The sequence below is a fragment of the Cryptotermes secundus genome, unplaced genomic scaffold, assembly GCF_002891405.2.
Source record: "Cryptotermes secundus unplaced genomic scaffold, Csec_1.0 scaffold742, whole genome shotgun sequence".
Taxonomy (NCBI): Eukaryota; Metazoa; Arthropoda; class Insecta; order Blattodea; family Kalotermitidae; genus Cryptotermes; species Cryptotermes secundus.
The window spans coordinates 290676-305976 of NW_019739223.1; the positions used below are offsets into that span (position 1 = coordinate 290676).

Sequence of the window (15301 nt, forward strand, 5' to 3'; positions counted from 1 at the left end):
TTATACTCTGTTCTACTGACAACAGGCCAGCGAAAAATCTAACAATCTACAGCAAAACCATCAATTATTATGGGCGTTATAACATAGGTGTGCAGCTGAACGAAACATACACGTCGAACCCCCCCAGACGATTTAAATCCCTGACGAAACATACACGACGAACCACGGCAACGGGTTAAAAAAAATGTTTAATGAAGCTTGTCTCATTTATGCTTATATTACTAGCATTCATGCATCATTATGTTAAAGAAGCACAACTGACCTCCGGCACTTAGCTTGATGTCTGTTAATAAGATGTGCAGTTATCCATTCTATATATGTTGTGGTAATTTCATTCAGTGATTTTATTAATTCATACTGAGACAACCTATAATGAAAGGGAACAGATTATTCATTAGTAAACTAGGTGTAATTTAAAAGTAATGCCTGTATGTATGTCACATGGAACATTAAATATTCAACAGAGGCATAAAATGTGGAGAGTTTGAAACTGCAATCAGGATGTTATCGTGATATCATGATGGACTAAGGAATAAGTTAAATGCAGTTCCTTACTCTGTTTGAGTATATTATTTTTGCACAAGAGGAAATGGAAATTTTAGTAAAAAAAAAAGGTAAAGCTATGCCTGTAACTGGCCGTGAAGGTCCATAGGGTTGTGAGACGAGGCTCCCACATTTTCTCTAGACAATTGGCTCACAGATGGTGGTAAGTTTGTCAGCCTTACGCACTGGCCGCCCTTTACCTTCCAGGAAGATTCCTGGTACCCATTTCTGTCAGAGGCTGAGTCAACCGCAGGACCACAGTGCAGGTGGAAGAATTAGGTAAATTGAAAAAATCCACCTCATCCAGACTCAAATCCACAACCTTCCAGCTTGCAGCATAATGTCTCAGGCAACTACACTACTGCATGTCCTTATTTCAGTAAGTTATGTATTATTTTATATGTACCTAATCAAAGTATGGCCGGTCACTGCAGAAGCACAGTCTAAGGCATGAATTGCCTTCACTTGCTCAGAAGCTGTTATCGTGGGTTTGAATCCCCCTTAAGGCACAGATGTTTGGTGTGTGTATGCATTTATTCTCTTTGTGTTGTCCTGTGTTTAGGTAGAGGGCTTGTGATGAGCTGATCACTCATCCAAGGAGTCCTACTGTCTGTGAAATATGATTACGGAACTGAATAAGAGGCCTGGGCCTGAATGGGGCGGAAGAGCCATTGAAAAGAAAAATCAAAGTATGAAAAACTGAACATTGCAATATTCAGTCAACTGTGTGACACACAAGAAATAAGCTGGCAGTTTTATTAACACATTCCAGGGTAATAATTTAATAATATACCATACTGAAAATGCAGTACTAAATACACTGCAAATTACTGTAAAAAGTAAGCAGTAAAATATTTTTCTCACACAGATCATCATCTCCTTCTCCTCCTCCTGTTCTTTTCTTCCTTAGACATTTCCGCTATATATAGGTCAACTAGAACCCAGCCTTTTTATTTATCTCTCCCTTCCAAAGTTTCTGTTCTCAGTTTCTTTCCCTCTCTCTGCATGACAGGTATCCTAACCTATTGTTCTCAACTTGGTCCTGCCCTTCTTCCTCAGTGTTGTCCTTTCAGTTCCATATGTAGAATCTTGTGTGGGATTTTATCATTATTTATTCTTCAAATGTGTCCATACACAGAAAGTGACCATTGCTTTCTCAGAATGTTTCAAGGATGCCTACATATTAAACAAATTCTGCTTCTGCTCATCACACAAGGCAACAATCAGTGACATGTCCAGATCTTACATCTGAATGTTTTGGCATGATCCTAATTCATTAGCTAAAGCTGGCACATGATAAGATGACTGCTTTCGTAAGATTTTAATTCATAATATATTTCCAGCTGTCTTGCTCGTGTCCAGACAGTTTAAGCACTCTGTGTCTTAGACAAAAGTCATTCCATTTCTAAACTGAAACTCTTCAGTTCTGTTCATGTTTTCTTCCAAAAGCAAATTCTAAAGAATTCTGCAGCAGCTTTTGGTTTTAGAGACAGTATTCCACCACACTCTTCTTCAAAGGCTGCCATCTTTTGAGAAATAAAACCAAAAACAGCACTATACCCAACCTTATTTTACATGCTCTATTCTACCACTATCTAGCAGGGTACCTGCGCAATAACTACTGAAGTGTCACCTTGCAGCCAGTCCAGAAAATGCACTGTTAAACCTCACACTAAACCTCATCACTTGAAGTGATTTACTGTCAGCTGGTTAACACTTCACAACTGAACACTCAACTACTGAGTTGCTTTCTTAATTCCCTAATGAATGCATCTCCCTAATTCATGAATGAACTTCCTTTTATAACTTCAAGAGGACTGAATAGGAGCCAACACCCCGAAAAGTTAATCGTCATTCTCCCGCTGTCACAGGCATGTCTTTTTTAATCTTTGTTGCAGTGAGAAGACGTTCTAGTGAGCCTCTGCCTAGTGAATGTACTTCTGCTTCTGTTACAATTCCGACTTTAAGTCGGTGCTTACCGAACCATTACCTAGCAAATGGTCATATGCTTTACAATACTTTAAGGTGAAAATGAAATAAGTGTTGTCCTTCTAAAAATAATCACATAATAATGTCTTTCTCATTGGTACTCAGCAGAAGACAAAAATTTCCCATTATATCTCTGATCATAAAAGAGGGCAACTAAAACTAAATATATAAGTTCTCGTATACCTTTAGAATAAACTTCATCTAATCTCACAAAATGTATTCAAGGAATTAAATTCTCTGAATTTCTTTATTAAAATCCATAACAACACAGCAATAAAACAGTTGATGTTTAACAGGATTTTGCTACATGTTTCGGCTTATTAGAAAGCCATTATCAAGCAAATACACAATTAAAATGTTCTTAAGCTACTGAAATGCATAATATATGATTCAGTGTAGTGTTGGCTATTTGAAAATATCCCATAATATAATAATACTAGCTGTGCCCAGCCATGCCTTGCTGTGGCTCAGTCTGCCCGTTCTTCCCCAGTTTGATTTGAAATTACTCGACGCATTGCTTCCGCTCCGCGAGTACGACGACCTAAGCTTGTTCTTAGAAAACGAAAAGAAAAACAACGAAAAATAAACTATACTTACAAAATAACTTCCACACACATCTCGGATTCTCATTTCCGCTGTTTCAACAGTTCGTTGCCACGGTCTAACCTAGGCAGCGATCCGCTGTTTCAACAGTTCGTTGCCAAGGTTATTCCTAGGCAACAATCCACTGTTTCAACAGTTCGTTGTCATGGTTATTCCTAGGCAATGACCCGCTGTTTCAACAGTTTGTTGCCACGGTTATTCCTAGGCAACACTCTGTTGGTATTCGATGGACAACGTATAACACGTTACAGTATATTAATACTGAATACAATTAATACTTTTACCTGTTTTTACCTGTCATGGGTGTGACATCTACATAATAGGCAAATAAAAACATGCATGTGTTCGAATGCAACGTTGTGTAAAAATTTTGAAGCAATCAGTGAGGAACTTTCGGAGATCTTCAAGGAGAGCCAAACCAACAGTTATGTTTTTATTTATATAGATAAAACACGAAATACAATAAAAGATAAAGATTTTAAATTAGATAATTACATAATATAATAGTATGCCTATTAACGTAGGTTGTTGCAATCGTAATGTTATGTCATAGTGTTTCTGCGGACATATGGCGACAATTTTCTTGCTTGTATACACGGATGAAGTGGATACAATATGCTTAAACATCAACTGTTTTGTTGTTGTGTTGTGACAGATTTTAATAAAGAAATTTATATATTTAACACAACAGGATGCACATACTGAAAATTATAAATTATCTAAGTTTCAAACTTTCGCAGTATATCAACATACAGATGTAAATACTTACTTTACAACATCAAAATACTCATTGGCCAGAAATCCTGCAATTTCTGCAGAATATTCACAGAAGAACTTTACTTTTTGGCAGCCATCTTCAAATGATTCATGTCCTGACATTAAAAATGTCTGTATTTCACTGGACAGATCCTTTCCATAGAGTGGGCTATATCTCTCCACTGAAAACAAAACAATACAATTAAATTATATCTATTATAATAACCTCTAACCAGCCAATTGTCTAGAAAATGTGGGAACTTCAACATCTCACAACCCTATGGGCCTCCACGGCCTGTTATAGGGATACCTTTACTTTATCATCATAATCTCTAGTGTCAAAACAGAAAAATTAATCATGGAGACATTTACTTACTTACTTACATTTCATATAACAGCAAACTACTGAATGACAAATTTTGGTGGACTGACACCACAAAATAATGTTATGGCAAGTATTACTGCTTAGTTAACTCCCATCAGATACAAATTTAATTTCCTACTGTTGCATTACAGAGCCTTTCATGATGAACTGAATTCAGTGACCCCATCTGTGAGAAGAACAAGGTACTGGGAGCTGAACATGTTTTGAGCAATTAACAGATGGGCAGAAATGGCATCAGATCCATTACTATGCAGTTATAATTTATCTTGTATGGCTGTCTGCACCTTAAAAAGTCTCAATGTTCTGTCTTTTTTCTTTTCGCATATGACATTTGGAAATCTGTTTCATGTTCTCGTTTACAATACTGAAGTGAGATGGTGAAACATACTTGAACAAAGGTTTTCTCTACATAATACTTGCGTCAAATATACATTGTATGAATTAAGTAAAAGAAAGTTTCACTGTAAGGATCCTGCTGTTTTAGTTTCAACTATGTCCATGATTTTGAACTTGACAAAGTAAGTGCAATCAACTAGCTCTTTCTTGGACAAAAAATGAACTAGTTAGAATATGCTCATGAAGAAACTGAGGCCAGGTTAGAACATTCACCTCACATATCTCATATGATTAAATCAATAGGCACAAGTTTCAACTGTAGTTTGGAGAGTGACTAAAATATTGCATCTATTGTTGTATGAAATTGGACAGGTTCAAGTGATTGAAGAAGGTGAATACAAAAGAATGACGCATTTTCATAATCGGTCTTTGTGGGCAGTACACAACATTGCACTTTACCAAAAACTTACTTTTTTTAAGGATGAGGTCTGGTTCCATCTGAGTGGATATATCAATAGTCAGAACAATAGGTGTTGGAACAGTATTAATTCAAGACAGACTTTAGAAGTATTACTTAATGAAGATTGGTGTGTGGGGTGACACTACTGCTACATGAATAGTAAGGCCCATTGACTTTATAACATAGTGGTGTGTCAGTTACATTTTTTGGCCCTTTTTTGAGAGCATGAAAGAAGAAGAAGGAAGGACATATGGTTGTTTTATGCGTGATGGTGCTACACCATATACTGCTAATTATTCAATTAATGCTTTAAATGAGGCAGGAAAACAAGACATGTAGCACAACACATAACAGGAGAGAAGAGAACCCACCAACTCAAAAACACATTCAGATTGAGGGAACTTATTATTATCAACATAAGCAACGAAACAGAAGACAGCAGTTTCCTTGACCAATAATTTTAACACCTGATGATGACCACACTGGTCAGAATATGTAATGATAAACTTTTAAAGTGAATATATTTTACTAAATTCTATAGAACACAGTGTTGCACAGGAGACTGTACAAATTAACTGACACTAAGTGAAAAGTGCAACAGGATGTTAGGATACAATATTAGCAGGATAATAAGTGATGGGCTGTGACCTGAAAGGTCTCCAGACTTGAATCCCTATCATCTCCATCTGTGGAAACCTAAAAAATGAAGTGTATTCAAGTAATCCTTATACACTGGATGAATTTATGCACAACATTTGTGAAACAAATTACATTCATCAAAGTCAGTAAGAATCTTTTCACAAGACTTAAATTTCATTTAAGAGCAGAAGAAAGGCATCTTGAGCATCTACTGTGATTGTGGGTTCTTCTAAAATCCTTTTACTTTAAGAAATTCACATCTGTGTTTATAAGGTGTAGCATATTAGCTGAGAATATACACTAATTTCTCTCAGCACGTGGCAGCTAAGTTTCTGGCTAACAAGCCAAGATTAAAGGGACAAGTGATTTGGATCTTCAAGAAAGACTCTGCATAAAAAGCTAGAAACACTAAAATTATTGCAATTTTATTGCCGCAATTAATTTTTTTACATAATCTTCTTGTCAGTGTTTACTTCTGTTGCCCTACACAGTGAGTTGGAAAATTAGTCCCAGGATCAGCAACTCATATAAAGCCAAGTTACATCATACTAACCCAGTATACTCGTATTTAAGACTGATATTATCCTTGTGGATATATAGACAGACAGGTTTAAAATATACAGTAAGTCTTCTACTTAAACACTCAGTCAAACAGGAGAGTCAGATGCTACTTCTATCAAGTAAGGCTGACCCAGAACACATAACTTCACCTCATGGCTGGACTATCTTGAAAATTAAATTCACTATAAATTTATTAGGAATAATATTTACATAGTGCACCCTACTTCATCTTATTTAAGGTTTGTCAACTGTATATATGCTATAACAGAACACTGTACCTAACAGGTTTGGCAAGCAGAAGTAGGGAAGGTTCTCCTCCTACTTTCACACCACATCCTACACCCCACTACACCCACTTAAATTTGGTTTCCTCTTTCCACCAATGGTTGGGCCATAGCAGCTGCAGCCAATGTTTATCAATGCATGTGGAACAGTGGTGGTGACTTACCATTCTGCAGTTATGAGGAAATGGGGTTCTGAACTAGGTCAAGTTGAACTTACAACACCTCACACTCACAGCAAAACTGAGGTGGGATTTTATATTCAGAGGATCCAAACTGAAGCTAAGCAGGAGAGGCAACTAGCTGTTCGCAAATAAATAAATCACATGCCACTGTCTAGGACATTTTAACAAACTTTACATTTTTATCATGGAAGATCAAATTAACACTAACCAGAACTCATCTTCAGACTCCAACCTTTTTTTAAGACCAAAAAAACTTTCTCAGAAACCAGCTCACTTTTTAAAATACTCAAGGAACAGAAGCAAATGAATATCTACTCTAGGCTCTAGCCTCTCCTTGAGTCTCTCTTTACTGAGGTATCCTTGCATCCTACTTTCCTTCCTTTATGGCGATCTGTACCTCCTCATAATACCATTAAGTGTTTGAAGGATTGCCTGGTTCAGAAAAGCATATTCCTAGCCAACAGCCTTTCCACCTTCACGATTTGTTACAAATTTGGGGATGGGGACCCCATATGAAGCTAGCAGATATTTCACAGAGCCATGAATACTGTTTCATTGCAATGTTCTATTTGTGGCCCCACCTTTTGTGTCAATTGTGTTACTGAAGTCTTTACACCTATATACTAACAGAAAAGTATAAGCTTAAAAAAACATATAATTCTCACCAAGGTACTGTCTGTACACCACTACTGGAGCATACAACTTCTCAACATTCTCTTGTATAATCTGATGTGCCTGAGCCACTTGTTCAGGAAGCACCTTAACTTTAATGTATCCCAGTGGTACATCCACATTTGCCCAAGATTCTAATGGAACTAGGTGCTGAGCAATGCCTGTAATCTGTTAGTTTTTTACAAGGTTAGACATTTAAGTTCCAGAACAGCACAGATTTTAAGAAAATCACATTTGAAATCAAACATATCTTTTAATATTCTTCCAAATAATCTCCTTGAAATGTCACACAATTCTGTGCTTGCTCATAAATTCTTGAAAACATTTCTTTAACTCATTTGCATGTAATGCCAACAATTCCTTTATTGCATTTATTGTAATATCATCATTGACTTCCAATCTTCTCCTTTTCAGCGTGTATTCAATTTGGTGGAATAAGAAAAAGTCTGGTGGGGATAAATCAGAAGAATTTGGGGTGGNAACCAAATGAGACAATACTTCCACATAATATTCCTTATTCACACTCTGACTTGGTGAGAAATTTCTCTGTGAATAACTCCCTTAATATAGAAGAATGCGACCAACATCACTTTGTTTTTTGACCTCTGAAACCGAAATTTTTTGTATCTTGGAGAGCATGGTGGTCAAATTTCCATATTTTGTCTTTTTGCTTGGGGATCATACTAGATACACCAGGTCTCATCAACCGTTACAATTGAGTGAAGCAAGGAACAATCATCATTCATACTGAATAAACTCTTGAGAAGCTTACCATCTGAGAGTCTTCTGTTCATTGGTCAAACAGTGTGGAACAAACCCAGAGCAGATCTTCCATTTTCTGAGATCTTCCGCCAAGATTTTGGGAATTGTTTCTCTGCTAATTTCAAGTTACCCTTCTATCATCCAAAGAGCCATCTGACAATCAATTCCCTAACTCTTTCAAACATGTCAGGTGTACAAATGGCTATTGGTTGCCCAAGTCATTCATCATTTTCACGATTTTCAGGGCCATCCAGAAATCTTGCATACCATTCAAAACACCATGTATGAGACAGCATTGTCACCATAATTCTGTTTTATCAGTTGGAAATGTTCAGTAGCTGTTATTTTCCTGTCTTGAAACAAAACTTAATGCTTGCTCTTTGCTACATCAGTACAAACTGTCACAATGATCTGAATGGTACAAAATCTTAAACACGGCTGAGCATGAAGTGACAGATATTGTACAGAGAACACGATGGAAGAGTCGGCTTACACGGATGAGTTGAAACTTGTTTTCACGCACTTTTAAATGCACATAATGAACTCAGTCCAGGAATTTACTTGTCAAACCTTGTATATGATTAAATAAATCTACCATTATAAAGATTAGTCCAATTATAAAGTAAACAAATGTCCACATATCAAACACAGTATGAGAAACCTTTGAAATCTTTCTTTACCTACTATTTTAGGTCCAGTTTCATTTGTGTTCCTTACATTCAATCACCCTAGCACTGATCAGTGCACTACACTTTGGCATATGTTGGATCAGAGATGATTGTGTAGTCTGGAACTGCTCAGGTTGAGTTAGGAATACCAAGCAGATGTGAGAGGTCTCACTATCTCATATGAAAAATAAATGTTGAGGATTCAAGTGTTTTAAGATACATATGAATAAACTCACATCAGAACTTCTTGCCTCTGTTTTGGACATGTTAAACTGTGTTGTCTAAGTGAGACCAGATCTGAGTATGTGATATATGGTTAAGTAAATTTTGCCAAGATGAATTATATTGTATTTCACTAAGTAAGTTCAGTTAAGATAAGTTCGGGCAAAGTGAGGATAATTATACTTAAGAGAGTTTAGTTGTGAGAATGTATTTAGTGATGTAATTGACTCCAACTGTACAGTGTCTATACATGCCTACTCCCTTACATTTAGTTAAGGACTTCTGATAGCAGACAATGACAGAATGTCTTATTCCTCATTGTTGCTTTCTGTTTTTCTTTAACACAGTGTCTGACTCAAATTCTGGCCTGCAGGCCAGCAGTACTGCCTAGGATAATCTGTGAAACAACTGGAACGGTGCCATAAATAGGCTTCAGTATTTCCTCCCACATGTTGCCCAGTCCATTACTCAAAATGAGTCTGCCATATCACATTCACTGCCACATCATTTCAGAAGATAAAATACCACTATAAACAAAAAAAGGTTCAGCAGCACTAGTAACACAGTTTACCACTGGATACAGTCCTGAAATTTTTATCCAACCACAATCCTAACAACCTACTTCTCTAAAGTCCATCTTAACCTTTAATGTCCAAAGTACCAGATCGGGCCAGTGATGAGTATGGTCGCTGTGGCCAAAGTACCCTGATTTGGTCAGCCGGGCATTTGAACTCTGCTAGTGCAAGCGCACGCACATGCCACTAGTAGAAGCGCATACACAGTCTTAAATATTTATTTATAAATGTAGTAATTACCAGATAGACTTGAGTAAAACCCTAACAGAGGAATTAAAATGATACCTAAGTGAACAACAACAAAAAAGAGTATACATATGAGTTATGCCCAAACTCATCCACAAGCCAGTACTTTTATTGCAGATTCTGCAGATTAATGTGTTAAAAACATATAGTAAAATTTGATGTGCATATCTTTTTTGTTCTTATCTGCTTGATGTGTATATAGGCTGAAATGAAACTACAGTAATCGATTTCACTATGAACACACAGAAAACAGATTGCACTCTGTATCTCAGCCATGATGCAATGTCTGTTCATGACCATAGATAGGGCAATAATCTCTTGCAGCTACTACGAAGGTCTTAGCACTGAAGGGACCATCGAATTGTTCCCTCTAGCTTTTTCTTGAATAGCCATGCTTGTATTCTTCTGCCCTTTAGTCAAAAGATTAAAAAATCTGAAGAGTGTCAAAGATGTGAAACTTGCCAGCAAAAGACCAAATGATTTTATTGCTGCCATCTGTTTTATGACACCAGGTACTGCTAAAATATGTCAAGTGTTACATGCAGTACTGATTTTATAGTGCAGAACAACTCTGTGAAGAACTGGGAAACCATTTTTACAGTACACATCAAAATTAAAAGGAAAAAAAATGAAACAAAAAAAAGAGTATAACTCTTTTCATAAAAATTTGCAAATCTTATGTTATAATATGTGACACTATGTTCTTTGCTATTACAAACAAAGTTAATTCCGTCCATTTACCATAAAAATTGTGTTAGATACAGCATTTTTAAACACAATGCTTAAAATTGTTTAAGCGCACTAACAGGAACAGATATTTAAATGCAGAGTAGCAACAGGAATTTAAACACACACCAGCAGCCAGCATTTAAATAAAGTCCGGCCAGCTCAGGCTTACCACCATTTCAAAAGTCTGGCGTTTAGAAGTTAATGTTATCCTCCCTTCATCATTATTCTTTTCAAAGAGAATATTCCCCAAGAGGTTCCGCCACCAAATTCTGTATGAAGACCTTATATTCCCATACCCAGACACTACTGTACAGAAAGATACACCTATACTGCTAACTGACTTCATCCTTCATAGGTCCAAGTATTTTCCTCAGCACTCTTTCTTCCAAACATTTGAAATTTATGTTCTTCTCTAAAAATATAAAACAAGCAAAATGACTGGTTTCATACACTCTGATCTTCAGTATTTTGGAAAGAAAATAATAGTAATAATAATAATAATAATAATAATAATAACAAACATTTTCAGAACCTATTCTTCTGCTAATTTAATTAAGAATATAATTTACATTTGTCTATGTTGTTCTAAAACATGGTGTTTTTAAATGCTGAAACTTTATAAAATGATTCATTATAGAGGACATAGTTATTACACAAATTTCTTGCTGAATTTAGTCTTTCATTATGTTCATATGTACTTACTATTATTTGTATTTACTTCTAGACCAATTTCTTTAGTTGCCTCTAGGAGAAGGTGCATCACATATGACATACTAAATGATTATTTCATGATGAAAACAAATATTCTTACTGATTTTAATATTAATTTTCCTGCTCTTACCGCCCTGTGAATCCAAATAAACTTAAACATATGTTTATACTCACATCATCAATAACATTATGGTATATACCATATATTTCTGGCACTCTGGGAACTACTTCTATCCCAGTCTCTTCATACAACACATCAATTTTTAGATATGGGGTTTTATTAACATCAGCTGTCACATCAACTACATTCCTAATGGTTCTTAGCATGCAGTCTGTAATCTGAAAGAGAACTGCATATGAGATCAACTTAAAGATATAAATACCAAATAAAATAGCATAATAAATGCAGAAAAAATACAGAATTGTATTCTGGAGCAATTTTAGAATTGTAAAAAATCTGCAGAACACAGTAACTTCAATAAGAAAAACACAAAAAATTGGCTGTCACAGAATGCCTTTTGTTACAAGATTTTGACACACCAGAGAGCAGATTCTTTCTTAATTTCCTCATAGTCACTCGGCCAATTAAAATTTCTCTGCATATTAAAGAACCCAAAGGTTCATTATCATCATGGGAAGACCCTCACCACTGGTCGCTACTCGAGTCATATTAATCCAGTCCACATGCTCCTGCTCTGTTTCCTGGAGACCCTTACATTTATGTTTAGGTACGCAAGCACAAAGGCCCTACTGCAAGCCAGGAAAAGTTATGTCATATTAAAGCAAAAGTACATGTACAAAAGCAGGTACTGGTTTCAGCTACTGGAGATGCTTGGTCATTACTTCCTGGAATGATAGATAAGCCCTTTCTGCCAGTATTGCATGAACTTGAATATGTTCCCATGCTAGAAGTGTGTTTCAGCACTTTGCAATTATATAAGCATGGTCTGCTGGAATGCCTTGTCGTATTCACAGTGCTGACCACTGGTAACCCATAGGGACTAGTCCAGAGTGTTAGTTTTCCCTAATGTCAGTTCTGCAGTGTGAGGACTTACATTACTGTGTTCAAGAATCATGCTTTTTTCAGCATGAACTTGTCATGAAGGCCATTTCACAGTTCCTGTGGCATTTGAACATACTGAACTGCGTTAACAGTTCCCTTTCTGGGCAGGAAATCAAATATTATGCACCCTTCAGCATCCCAGAAAAGTGTTTCCATAATTTTTCAGGCTAATGTATGGTTCTAGCCTTCTTCTTTTGGAAGATGCAGTGAGATGCCATTCCAGCACTCTGTTGTTTTGTTTGGTATTAAAATAGTGGAACCAGCTTTCACTACCAGTTATGATATTAAGTAGGAAGTCCTCATCCTAGGCAGCATGTTGTTGAAGCAACTGAAATGACACATCCACGTACGGCCTTTTCTGCTTCTCTGCCAGCAGTCAGGGAACCCCCAAAACAGTATTAAATTTTCTGGTATCCCAAAGTCTTAATTATCTTCTGCATGATACTGTACCCAATGCCAAGCTCTACTATGATTTCCCTAAACCAGTACCCTTCAATCTTCTGAGATGAGCATATCAGCTTTTTGCCCATTGCCTTCCATGGGGGTGGTTCCTAGCTGACTGCTGAGAAGACCAGTGATGTCTTTGCTACCATCTTTTAAGTGTCTCACCCAATATTGCAGACTGCAGATACAGCTATCAGCCATGTAACCCCTAGTCTTGTTTCATCAATAAAATATACATAGGTTGGATAAAAAGTAGTGGCAACACCTCTATAGTTCTGAAATGACTTTATTACTTGAGGTAAACACACTTACATTCCTTCAATATAATCGCCCCCCCCCCAAGTATTCCACCTTCTGCCAAATTTGTGGAAGGCGTCGTACACCATCAGCGCATCCACTTCTGTTGATGTCCAGCAGTAACGGCCCTACAGCATGAATAATCTCCTCTCTTGTGTTGTAACGTGTCCCTCGCAGTGGTTCTTCCATTTTGGCAAAGAGATCATAATCACACGGACTAATATCGGGTGAGTGACGGATGTTGCAGTATCTCCCATCGCGGCGAAGGAGATCCTTGACAGCATCAGCAGTGTGAGCCCTTGCATTTTCATGAAGGATGATGGGGTTCATTGCCAACAAGTGTTATAACTTTCTCCCGAGTGTTGGATAAAGATGGTTATGCAGGAAATTGCAGTAGTAGGCAGCATTTACTGTCTGTTGTTGACATACAGTTTGGTGCAGTATCATTCCATCAGTATCATATGCCACAATGAACATCACCTTCACATTACTCTGTGTAGGGCGCACTTTCTTTGGATGAGGAGAGCCAGGATGCTTCCATTCATTTGACTGTCGCTTCAAGTGCGGTTTGTATGAGCAAGCCCAAGTTCCGTCCAGAGTGATAATCCTCCCGAGGAAGTCGTCACTTTCCCTCTGGCACCAGTCCAACAAGTCCTGTGCAATTGCATAACGCTGCCATTGTTGCACCTCGGACATTGTATGGGGTACCCAATGCACTGCAATTTTGCAGTATCCAAGAATATCGTGCAGAATGCGGAACACGGTTTTGTGACATACGCCTACTTCAGCAGCTAACTCCCACCCAGCCCATCAACGATCAACATCCAGGAGAGAAGCAAGAAGGTGAGTTGTGTAGTTGTCAACAAGAGGACATCCTGAACGACTGTCCTGAATGGCATCCCTCCCTTCACAGAACAATTTCACCTATCGTGCCACTGTGCGATATGGCACAGCAGCATCACCACATGCTTTTCGCAGTCCCTGATAACATGTTTGTGCACTATGACCTCGTGCAACTTCAATTTTTATCCAGGAGCGTTGTTCTTGTTTCATCAACACGTTGTTAGGGTGCTTGAACTGGACTCCTGTAGTTCAGGACGATGCACAATGCAACTCAATTAAACACAACCAGAGCCACTCACTGCACTACTTCAACTGAACTTCTGCTATCAGCTACAGACGGCGCTATTGCCACCTGACGCACATCTTTCATGTTACAGCAGTGTTGCCACTACTTTTATAGTATATGGCTGTGAAGGGCGTTGTCTTTTGGGTTATGACACATTGTAGTCTGGTTAAAGTCAATAGATGTTTTGAAGAAACATATCACTACCATCTTCAGGGTTGAAGAGTAAGCCAAGCAAGAAACTCTGCTTGATGACTGCTTCATGCTGATTCCTTGCTTCATTTACTCTTCAACCCTGAAGACGAAAGCAACATGTCTCCGAAACATACGTAGGTTTTCACCATACCAGAGATTGTTACATCCCAGATCACAGATATCTTCTATTACATGCTTCAAACTCCATAAAAACATTTAATTTGTAAGTTATTAAGTAAAATTATTAACACTTTCACTGTGGATGACAGAACATTCCATCATAGTTCAACAATAACATAATAGGTCTGAACTACCATTATGTAACCTCACCTCAATCACATACAGCTCCTGTTATGATGAGCAAGAGCACTGGAACATCATTTATAAGAGTTGAAATTCTGTTGTCTAGATGGGAGCCCTTTGCAAACACGCAACATAATACATGCCACCCACCCAATTTTTATCCATTGCATGTGCTCAGGTTGCAGGATGAGATCATGAACTGCGTTTACAATAATACAATTCATTTTCATTTTAAATAAATGCAACTACAGTAGGCACCAAAAATACAGTACTGAAATGATACCACTGTATATTCATGTGAAGGCCCCTTGCACGACATAACCTTCTCAAATCCTGAAGAAATGGTCCAGTCACCATGTCCCTGTAGCATTCTTGGGTGAAGGTAAGAGCATTGCCTTCCTCATCCTCAATGAAATAGGGGTCTAATATACTGGGTGCTGAGACAGCACACCATATCGTCATGTGTGTACTATGTAGCGGTTTCTGGACGATAACATCTGGCTGCTCAAAACCAAGGAAGCAAGTTGTCTGGTGACCACTTCCATATGAG

At 37.5% G+C, this 15301-nt stretch overlaps 2 protein-coding genes across 2 annotated transcripts in view; both read right to left on the minus strand.

Moving 5' to 3' along the window:
* Positions 1-4068, minus strand: part of LOC111871761 (dynein heavy chain 7, axonemal) — a 221471-nt gene extending 217403 nt beyond the window's left edge. The window contains exons 1-2 of the mRNA XM_023865070.2: positions 3905-4068; positions 263-367 (exon numbers count right to left, since the gene is read on the minus strand). Of these exons, the coding sequence (XP_023720838.2) occupies positions 263-367; positions 3905-4014 (215 nt within the window). The 5' untranslated portion in view covers positions 4015-4068. The remainder of the gene's footprint in view (positions 1-262; positions 368-3904) is intronic.
* A 3312-nt stretch (positions 4069-7380) lies between these two features.
* The window catches only part of LOC111871763, a 42017-nt gene continuing 34096 nt past the window's right edge, over positions 7381-15301 (minus strand). The window contains exons 7-8 of the mRNA XM_033754394.1: positions 11498-11662; positions 7381-7578 (exon numbers count right to left, since the gene is read on the minus strand). Coding sequence (XP_033610285.1) covers positions 7381-7578; positions 11498-11662 — 363 coding nt within the window. The remainder of the gene's footprint in view (positions 7579-11497; positions 11663-15301) is intronic.